Source organism: Gymnoscopelus microlampas, assembly GCF_963454915.1.
Source record: "Gymnoscopelus microlampas genome assembly, chromosome: 15".
In the NCBI taxonomy this organism is placed as follows: domain Eukaryota; kingdom Metazoa; phylum Chordata; class Actinopteri; order Myctophiformes; family Myctophidae; genus Gymnoscopelus; species Gymnoscopelus microlampas.
In genome coordinates, this window is record NC_139952.1 from 14,032,234 (window position 1) to 14,043,709 (window position 11,476).

The following is an 11,476-nucleotide window of genomic DNA, read 5'->3' on the forward strand; positions in this document are numbered from 1 at the left end:
TCCCCCGACATTAAATTACTGCATGATCAAGTGAAGTACATGAAATGTGCCAAATTCAAGCATCAAATCCCTTCATTTGCTAATTGGATTTGCCAACATGTAAAAGCTTATGAACTCGGCTGACTTTGGAATTTGTAAAACCTAGTTATAATGAGTTTAAGATGTGAGAAAATATGTTAAATAAGCCTGTGTGTGCAGATATTTTCCTAATCATCATTAAAACAATCAACAGGGATATGAAGTAAAGTGCGACTCCAAAGCATGACCCCCACATTAGAATGTAAGACCTGGATGTCTTGTTTTGTTCTTTTGGGATTATTGCCTCCTGCTTGACTTGCACATAGACAACTGGGATGTAGCCGACAGAACCATGACAGATGCTTGATAAAGATAACTGTTGTGAGATTTACATGAACTCATATATTAACTGTACATGTGTTAACCAGATACTCACTGCTTGAAGGCTGATTTCTGATGTACATCGGTATCACATTCACTGTTGATGGTCTGTACATAGTCTATTCATGTATATACACACTGGTGAGGGGTGATAAGGGTGATACTTGATATACGGTAGGCTAATGTTAACTCAGTAAGACCCAGTGCAGATGTAAGAATCTTTCATTTTATCTTTATTCTTAACTTATCTACTGTATGTTTCACGCTTACTGCCCCAACTAACCCTGAACTTCACCATGGGGATCAATAAAGGCATATATCGTTGCTGTCGGGCAGAAACCTCTTTCTCCATAATTTAACTTTGTGTTTTCTCGCAAAATAACGCCTACTTGATCATACTACAGTGTCACACAAAAGCATCAAAAGCAGCAGATCCACAAGAGATCTGCTACTTTTGCTACCTTTTAATTTGAATCCTGAAAAGTAACAGTTTTGGACATGAGGTTTACATCCGACAGAGATGATATCCTACAGTATCTCGTTCTAACAATACTTAAGTTAATTCGCTCGAATGCAGAATAGATTTTCAACCCATTTGCCAAGTGTAAATCAGATTCTGGCTTTAAAAAAAAAAGAAAAAGAAAATAAGAATCACAACAATAAAACATCCAGTGTTCACGTATTGTTTGTTATTACTTTTATTAATTATTATCATCGTCATCATCATTATTCTTCAAGTTTAGCTGTGTAACAAACTTTTCTTGGCTGTCAAAATATGTTGTTGAAATATCTTTTTTTTTTCTCAGCATGAAATAAAACCTAAAGACAATGAACATACATAAAGGTAGAGGAATAAAATACAACATGAGAGAGAAAATGAACTAAAAAACAAAAACAAAAAAAACATCCCATTCTTCTATAAAAAGCCATTAAATTGAATAGAGACAAAATTCTAATAAAACATATTGGTTAAATGTACAAAGGTCATGTTTAAGAGTGTGTGTATGTGTCACTGTGTGTGTGTGTGTGTGTGTGTGTGTGTGTGTGTGTGTGTGTGTGTGTGTGTGTGTGTGTGTGTGTGTGTGTGTGTGTGTGTGTGTGTGTGTGTGTGTGTGTGTGTGTGTGTGTGTGCGCGCGCGCACACACACGTGTGTGATAAGACCAACAATAAACTGGCCTTAATCATTCTTCCTCCCATGGTTACCGCATCCCATAATGTACACTCTCTTCGTACCCATTGTGTGTGTGTGTGTGTGTGTGTGTGTGTGTGTGTGTGTGTGTGTGTGTGTGTGTGTAATATCCCTTCCTTGGCAATAAGAACATAATAAATGGAGTGCAAGCAATCATCATATTCTATCAACACATTCTAACAAAAAGATAAAAACATGAAACAGTTGTTAAGGCCCCCCTGATGTAAACGCTGATATGAAATGTTATCAAACCTAAAACGTACATTTATTGTCCTATTATTGGTGGAGTATAAAACAAAAAGACAAAAACGAAACAAAAACATACATGTCATACTGTAGCGTCCTGCCAAAACTTCACACCTCTGTTGTATCCAGTAATATGTCTGACAGCTGACATATTTTCCCATGAGTAGAAATGTCTGGGACCAAGAATATTATAAAGGCATTTTGGAAGTAGGTTAAACTACAAAATTAGATATAATGTTGGCTGTCAATTACAGCATACAAAGGACAAGTTTGGAGATGTGGAAATCTGACAAGTACAGTATGACACCTCTGTGTGTGGCATCGATGAAAAATGTTTGTTCCTTTCCCAGGGCTGGGTTCCTTTTTACTTTCAAATCAGTCGACTCAGGATGGGAACTTTTCTTCAGTATTCACCTACTGAAAACCTCTTGTTATGAGGAGACTGTCATCTGTAACCTACTGAGACATAAGTGAGAATGAGGGAGGTTTACATCCCAGATGAACCCAATTGGCACGCCACACGCTCGCCATGTTGTGCTTGTATCCACAACAGGAATCACAAATCTTTTCATGTCATCCTCTTTCTATCCGTTTATCTGTTTCACCTTTCACCTCTGTCAAAATGTCGCAAATATAACCTCCCTGAAAACAAAAAAATGTATAATACATTTATCATGAGCTGGAGACTGCAATACGTCTTGTGGAAGACTGAATTGAAGATTAACTGATCCCAGCCCTGGCATTTATTAGCACATAATGGTGTGTTTGGCAGAGTTCGACCCAGGCTTGGTCACAAAATTCCTATCCAGACCCAAACTGAGCCCAAGATGTCTGTTTTTTTATTTTCTTTTTTCCTTTTACATCGGCCTGTAAACTTACTAAGGCCTGAAATTGCTACTACATTGCTGAAAAACTAATTGCTTAAACATTTAACAACAAAAAACAAAACAAAAAAACAGTATCACCTGCTGTAAACCCAATAACTAGAATAGGTGAGAATTTGAGCCCAACCTAACCAAGAACTTCAGGGCCCAGCCAGGTTTAGTTTATACAGGTCTGTCGTTAGGCAACATGGTATCACATCAGCTCAATCCAAACAAACCAAACACTTACACTCGTATCTTTAGGAAAGAGGCGAAGGAAAGGGAAGAGGCGAGAAGTGAAGAGGGTGGCTGAGGGAGGAGAGGCAGAGACCGATTGAAAGAGTGATGGCAAATTTATGTCATTTGTCATGACGGCAGCATGGACCCAAATGTGCTCATCTATAAGCTGACGAGTCACATCCGCTTTATGAGCTTATATATTGGCTATTATCGGTCCGCAACACCGTCATTCGACAAAATATAATATCTACTATATATATATATATATATATATATATATATATATATATATATATATATATATATATATATATATATATATATATATATATACACACACACACACACACAATCATAAAGGTGAAGTGAAATAGAAAATGAGACTGAGGCACAGTTGAGTGGTGAGAGGGCTGAAGTGACACGTGTGTACACAGACACACACACACACCCACACACACACACACACACACACACACACACCCACACCCATCCAGTGACACACATGTACGCTCCCTCGCTTACATCCTCTAAAATATTAATTGAACGCCCCCTTGATTTATCCATCTTCCTTCCTCTCCAACCATCCCTCTTCTTCAAAAGGCACTCATCTATTCAGCTAAACACACTCATCCGTCCGTTCCATCCATTCATCCACTCCCCTCCCTCTGTCCTTGAGAAAGCATTGCTTCATTCCTTCGTTTTGTTTTTGCTACATTTGCAAATGTAAACAGGTTTTCTTTTTTTGTCTTTTTTTTCATATATATTCCGCTAGCAGCCCCATTGTGAGACATCCATAACTCAAGAAATGCAAATCCAACAAACTTTGCATATTGGCACAAAAAGCACTACACACACACACACACACACACACACACACACACACACACACACACACACACACACACACACACACACACACACACACACACACACACACACACACACACACACACACACACACACACACACACACACACACACAGCATAATGGTACTGTGAGATGAAAATGTGTCTCACAAATTAAAGAAAAACAAAGTAAAAAACAAACAAACAAAAGAAACCTTCTTTCTGGAATTGCTTTTTAAACTATACAATGGGTGTTTAAACGTGTTTCATAGGAACTTCCTCATCATGTATAGGGGCCATGTAAACATTTAAATAAATAAAGAACACAACCAACAAAATGTAACCCGAGAAGCACGGCGGCGAATAACGAATAACGGTCAACACTTGAACCACACATCGCACAACATTTAGGCAAACTTCTTCTGAACCTATAGCACTTTCAATGACAACTCGTATGAACGTGAGGGTGATGTCAGTTATGAATGTGTCACAGCTCTGCATTTTGTACAAGTGCTTAAGAGAGGTTTCTTGGCTGTGTCTATGGACAGGGGTTAAGGCATGATGCGTTTAAGCGTAGTGTCTGTCTGAGGCACAGGGGGGGAACGCTACAAAACTTGGAGCATTTTAAAAGGCGGACAGCGAAGATTACTGAAGCATAGATTTACACTCGTTTACATCTGCTTAACATCAATAATTAAGGAGCTGGGAAATCGATATCTTACTAAGGCGTGCAAGGTCTTTTTTGGTATGGCAGGCTAAGGTTTGTTTTGAAAAGGTAAATAATTCAATGGGTTGACGTGGGACCGCACCCTCAACAGCACTGTGATTGCTATAGGTGAGAAGGTCTTTAACTTCAATTTGTTCAGTTATGCTCTGGGAGAAAGGCTGTACATTCTCTCATCCGTTTGTGTTGCCTTGTCTGAATAAAAGTGGATGTAACAATAAAGAATTTGAGTCCCAGTTGGTTGGCTCAAGAGGAGAACCCAGAAGCCTGACAAATCCGTTTACACGTTTCCTGCACTTGTAAGTATGCAGTAGAGACTCTCATCCCAGCCGCACTGTATTGAATGTATAGGCTGTTTCCTGTATTTAGGCTATCCTGCTGTTGCCAGCAACATGGATCATACAAAGCCCACTGATCTTTAACAGATTGATATATGAAACGTTATTAACCAACCATACATGTTTTGCTAGAACAGTATATACCTGTAGGAGAAGGGTGAAGCCAGAGTCCCATCTGTAACTCCAAACTAATCAGAGACAATGTCCTCTATGGATAAATATGTCTCTTACACAAGAGATACTAAAGCACTGTGTACTGTGATAAAATGATTTCTTTAAAGCACTACATATAGAAATATAAATAGCTCGCTGGTTGAGTAATCGTTGGCTTAGCCACTGATTCCGTTTTTTGAATGAGTTATTATTAGTAACGCAACTGTTCCAAGGGCTCATAAAGCACGGTTTGGACACACCTCCGGTAGCGCAGCTGGAGCCACCTTTGTATTGTTGAAGGAGTAATAATCAGCATAACTAATTTACACTCGGATTTGTGTACGAATAACAATATGGCATCCCATAATAAGGGTTGCCAAACTTTTGTAAGATACATGACCAACTTCCACACTTCTCAATTTCAAACAGGCAGATACACTGGATAAAAAAGAAAAAGAAAATACAAGTTACCAGGCACTGGGAGGAATATTACTCATTCATATCCTTTGGAAAAGCATAGAAAAATATCTTTCCTTCTTATTATTCCCCTCCGTCTCTCTTTATTTCTTTCGGATGGATTTATCCATCTTTCCCCCCCCCAAAAAAACAATCCCTTGGTGTTTTTGTTTCCTAGCAACTAAGGCAGCACTAAGGCTGGAGAGGTCTCCATGAAATGAAATTAAACAAGATGGCCGCCAGACAGCTGCATACCGGAGAGGGGGACTTTTAAAAAATGGCATACGCTACATGGCATAGCTCTTTGCTTGTCCTAGTGACAAAAACAATTACAACCGTTTCTGTAAATCTAACCCCAAGTAAGAATCAGGAATTCATAAAATAGGCGAACAGTGAAAGCATTGTAAAGGAATTGCAAACGTAGTTTGGACATATGGCATTTTGAATGGCAACTTCTGATAGCCCAATATAAATGTCAAAGTTGTTTCAGCGAGAACATTTTTTTATCAAGTTACTGGCTGTTACACAGCAATAGCTTTCCCAAATCAGTGTAGCACAAGGTAAGCTGGACAAAACACTACAGGCCTGTGTAGCCTTAATACAAGGCTGTTTAGATTCTTTAGTCAAAATAAGGATTCAACTCCATTCGTTTCTAGGTCTCTCTGTAAGACTGCGTGACCTAGTAATGTTAAGAACATAGAACATACAGGAGAACATCTTGTAACATGCTAAGACCATGTGATCAAACACAAATAAGAATACAAAAAGATGATGTAACATGCTATGACCATGGGGACCTATCAACATGTGAAAAACATGTTTAGAACATGTGTCATGTGCTGTGGAGACAAGTGGGTTGGTGTGAGACACGCATGACCCCCTGAGGACTTAAGAACCAATCGCGTGCTTTCGTTCGATCTTAAAGGGGCAGACGTTTCCTTTGAGCCTACACACACGTACTTAAAACACACATACGCAATTACACAAGTACACATACACACAACCCCGTCTCTTGCTGTACCATCTCTTTTGGACTGCTGTCGTCAAGTCTCCAAAACAAACAAAAAACTGTAAAAAAAAAAAAAAAATGCAAACAAAACAGAATAAAAACAAATATAACGTAAAGACTAGTTATTATAGTACCTTTTTCTTCAAAAGCATTATTTGCCTTTACAAAATAACATAGTAAAACGTAGCAAATTGCATGTTTTGTAATATAACATTATTATTATTTTATTATTATTATTAATATAAATGTTAAGCAGGTTAATAATAGGTTGTTCTATTAGGCAGGCAGCCAGGCACATAGCTAGTATCATGGCACAGAGGAAGGTAAAAAATAATGTCACTTGGTTTTGATCCGAATGGGCAATGCGGAACACTTCGGAACGGATTACAACAGCTGTTTGCTGGTTCAAACCACTTATAAGCAGTACAAACGAGGTCTGATCGATTCAAACCAGTTAAAAAACAACTGGCTTGACCAGTTCAAAGCAGTTCATGATGCCACAGCTCTCGTGTTGGGCCACTTGGCAGCGATGATCAATTTGCATTCCTCCTATAGGAAGAGTTTGTTCTGGGAAGCAACAAGATGAGAAGGAATGAGCCCTATGGATCCTTTTGTATCATGGCAAAGCTGGTTGGACTTTTACATTTCATTTTGGTAGGTATCCATCTAGAAGAAAACTCCAACACAGAGTCTGTAACAGAACAAACTGGGCCAACATTAAGGTCCAGTTGCATGATAACTGGCAAGATAACTCAATCAAGATAAACGCAATTGACTAGTTTGAACCAGTTAAGCATGGTATAAACAGCTCAGCTCAGTTCTCTTCAATACAAAAAAGGAAAGTATTTCCTTCTAGTATTTTTTTTTTGCAAAATGGCAGCTGTGCAAGTTTTGAGCTCCTTATTGTCTCAGACCATAGGTTTGGATAGATACCAGACCAATCCAAGCGAGCCCCACACTCAGGATTTGGAAAGTACAGAGAGGCTCCTTTCTTTCCTAACTAGGACTTCTGCTCCGTGTAATTGCTGAATTAACAATCCAGTGGCCGTAACTCAAAATGGGATTCAGGCCATCTCCCTCAAGTTGTCATTGCAGCAGCTCAAGCTGAATTCTGGGGGGGGGGGGGGACATTTAACTGCACAACACCCGAGTGCTTCCATCGTACGGGCACGGTCGATACGGTGACCAAAAGGGGACCTTCATGACGTAAGCCAACCTTTATGAAGGCGGGCACAGAAAAAAGCTTATTCATCCAATCCAACATCTGTTTGAATGTTTGTGTAGATCAAACACATCACCCCTAGACTACTCTTTTAACTTAATTTTCTACTATGCTCTCATCTAAGTTTTTAGATGCATCGACAGCCGTGACCTCGGCTTCCTTGGTGAGGTCATCGCCGTCATCCATGTCCGTCTCGCCTCCTACTTCCTGGCTGGCGATGTCATGGACCTCTGTGCTCCCTGGTCCACTCTCCTCTCCCTTTTCTGCTCCTGTGACATCACCTCCACTATCAGCATCGTCGTCACCACCGCTGACTGGTCTCTCGTCGCCATCGCAGCCCATCCCCGCAACATCATCGCCACCCTCCTCTACGACTTCATCGCAAGCTTCCCCGACTTTTTCCTCCGACGCGGTTACATTTGGACTCTCGCTCTCCGCCATCGGCGTTTCGCTTTGAGCGTCTCCTTCGTCTTGCGGCGGTCCGCTCTGCGTTGCTGGTGATTCCGTGTACCTGTGCAGGCCCCTCTGTATGTGCGTGGTGAAGTCGTAGCGGTCGGCGCACGTGTGAAGGCAGAAGCTGCACTGGTACGGTCCCCCGTCGCCGTGGCAACTCATGTGCAGCGCGTACATGACCTCGTCCAGGAAGTAGATGCCGCAGTGGACGCAGCGGTTGGACAGGTCGTCCTGCGTGGACGCCTCGGACGTGGCGCGGGGGGACGAGGCGCCGGACGGGCTTTTCAGTGTCGACACTTGATCCTTCTCCTCCCTCTGCTTTCCCCCTTCGTCCATCCTCTCTTCCTCCTCCTCCTCCTCCTCTTCCTCCTTCTGTTTGTCCCTCTTCCTCTCCGCTGCTTGCGGCGACTCCTCCCGTCTCCTCTCGGTGCCGTTCGGCGTGGCGTGAGAGTCTCGCTGCCTTATGGCGAGGTCCAAGGGAGCGTCATTTTCCAAAGGCGACGAGGAGGAGGAAGGGGTCTGGGGGTGAAGAGGAGGAGGGGGGTAGTGAGGTGGAGCGGGGGGAGGAGGGAGGGGGGAGTACGGGGAGGCGCAGTAAGGCACCGCGTAGCTCTGCTGGTGGTGCTGTATTGGCGTCACCATCGCGCCCAGATAGTGAGCGTTGCTGCCGAGGCCGCCGGGGTTGCCTAGGTTGCCGAGGCCCCCGGTGACCCCGGTGGCGGCCGCCATCTTGTACTTGGTCCAGAATCGGAGCCAATCGGATTCGGAGGACAGGTCGGGTGACAGGGTCAAGGGGAGGGGTAAGGAGAAAAGGGGATACTGGTATTTTTCGATGGGCGAGCCGGGTGGCGAGTAGCTGGACGGCTTAGACGGACGCATGTACTTTTCAATTGGACTCCCTCGCTCTGACCCGGCGCCTCCTTTCCCTCCCTCGCCCTTTGAAGTTATTCCTGCCTCGACCATCCCCCCGTTGCCCTCAGTCACCAACGAGGAAGGGGGGTGGGTGGGGAGGAGAAGAGGAGGCATGCGGCGGTGGATCTCCAACGTCTGATTGGCCAAGAAGGCCTGGGTGGACCGCGGCGAGCGGGAGCGGGGGGAGGGCTGCTGGTTTTTGATCGGTGGACCGCCTCGGTCTGGCTCCTCCCCGTTCAGGCGCTCCTCACTGGCGATTCGCTGCTGCTTGGAGGCGGGGCTCTCGGCCGATAGCGAATCGGGATTAAGGCGTTTTCGGGTTCTGCGCCGGATAATTTGTTCCCCGTTGTTCTGCTTTATGATGTTCAGAGGTCTGGGGGTCTACAGGGGGGAAAAGAGATGGAGGCAGAGGGAAGAGAGAAATTAATATTACATTTAAACTCTGCAAGAGAGGACCGATTTAGAGTAAAGGATGCACACACAAGCACATGGTATCAGAAAGTAATGGTAAAGTAAAGTAACAGTATTAACAGGCAGCAACACACACACACAACACACACAGGGCGTCAAGCTAGCTAGCCTGACGCCCTTTCTGAGATTGATTTAATAAGCCTAGTTTGGGCTAATGTTATCTACTAGAATAGAAGTCAATCTGCTTTTTATTTTTTATTTTTTCTTCAGGGCACTCAAGTGTAAATGCAAGTCCAAAACGTACTATATGAAATAACTGTTTTGCCTGGCTGCCCATCCAAAACACACTATTTGAAATAACAGTTTTGTCTATGGCTGCCCATCTAAAACGCACTATATGAAATAACAATTTTGTTTATGGCTGCCCATTGCACTCTGCCTCCAGTACTCACAGATAACCCACATAAAGAGAGCTTTCTTTTCAGAGAGAAACAGGATGCTTAGTAGTTTCAGTTGGTAGTGTAAAGGTTAGAGAAGCGGGCTTGTGACTGTAAGGTCACTGGTTTGAAGTCCTGGGAACAATCGAAAGCAGGGGAAGGGAATAATTAATGCTCTTCCCTTGTCTCACAATGAACTGTCAAAACACCCTTCAGCAAGGCACTTAATCCCCCAACTGTTCCACTAGAGCTGCTCAGCGGTCCTGGGTAAGGAGACTGTAATTGTACTGGGCAGCTTCCAGGTGTTCATGTGTCTAACTATAGGACTGTTGAAAAGAGCATCCATGCTAAAAAAAGAAACATGTAACTTTAGCCTACAATTTCTGTAATAAGTTAAGACGTAGCTTCATACTCTAGTATCTATTCATATCCCTGATATCAGAAACTAAAAACAAGTTCGACCTACTGTACATGACACTGTTTCCCAAAACAGTTTAACTGGACCAATTTTTATGGGTCATGAGTAAATGTCTCCTACATAAAATGTGTTTGTGTATATATATATATATATATATATATATATAAATATATATATATATATATATATATATATATATATATATATATATATATATATATATATATATATACATATACATATATACACACGTCCGTATATTTATATATTTTTTTATTTATATTATTTAAAAAGATTGAAAAATAAAATACTAATCATTTCCATAAATAAATGTAAAACAAGTTTAAGAAGTTGTGAAAATAACAGATCTACAAGCTCACAATGCGGCACAAAACGACCAGTTGTGAACTTGTAGATCTGCTATTTTCACTAGTTTGGGTCACGGGGAAACGTCTAATTTCTCTTTTGGGTCTTGAGCTAAAAAGTTTGGGAACCACTGGTATGATACTGAGGGCTGCAGTGTTTGCCCTGGCCACAGGGTGGAGATATTACACCTGATGCCAGTGGCGTCTAATCAATCGGGTTCGGTTTAATTAACAGCCTCCCAGCAGCACTCAACAAGGTCGACAAGGTCAGCGAAATTCCAACTTACAGTTCCTCTCTAAATGCATAACAGACACTTTAATTAATACTCTTTGCAGTAATATCAACCTTGAGCTCGTTCCTGTCTAGGTGTCTTTCTTCCTCATCTCTTTGGGTTTAGAGATCATGCTAGACCCATCAGTTGCCCATGATAGTAGAAATCACTTTTTTCCCCCAGACTTAAAACAACCTTCAAAACAGCCCTGTAAAAATCTACAAGGTTTTGCTCTCCAAGCTGCCATCATTTCCTGACATGTTGTTCTACCCGTGGGGTTCACAGAGTCTAATGACGTGTCATTGAAGGTTGCTTTCTGAACGCATCACAGCAGGAGAAACTCAACACCATTTTAGCCTTCCCCAGGACTGTCTCCATTTATTTTCTTTTTCTGACTAATTGGTTCTTTGTAAGACTAACAATCAAACATCGGTGACGTCTTTTTTAAACGCATGGCATCAAACTCTGTACAAGAAGCTGTCCTTACATGAGAAACTAAAGAAGTATTTAGGGTTGGAAGAA

General features: G+C 42.0%; 1 protein-coding gene across 4 annotated transcripts in view; it reads right to left on the minus strand.

The window, feature by feature from the left end:
- Nucleotides 1–1,081: 1,081 nt before the first annotated feature.
- trps1 (trichorhinophalangeal syndrome I) overlaps nucleotides 1,082–11,476 on the minus strand; it is a 179,489-nt gene continuing 169,094 nt past the window's right edge. For all 4 annotated transcript variants that reach the window (XM_084081050.1, XM_084081051.1, XM_084081048.1 and 1 more), the window contains one exon: nucleotides 1,082–9,432. In XM_084081050.1, coding sequence (XP_083937176.1) covers nucleotides 7,783–9,432 — 1,650 coding nt within the window. In that variant the 3' untranslated portion in view covers nucleotides 1,082–7,782. The remainder of the gene's footprint in view (nucleotides 9,433–11,476) is intronic.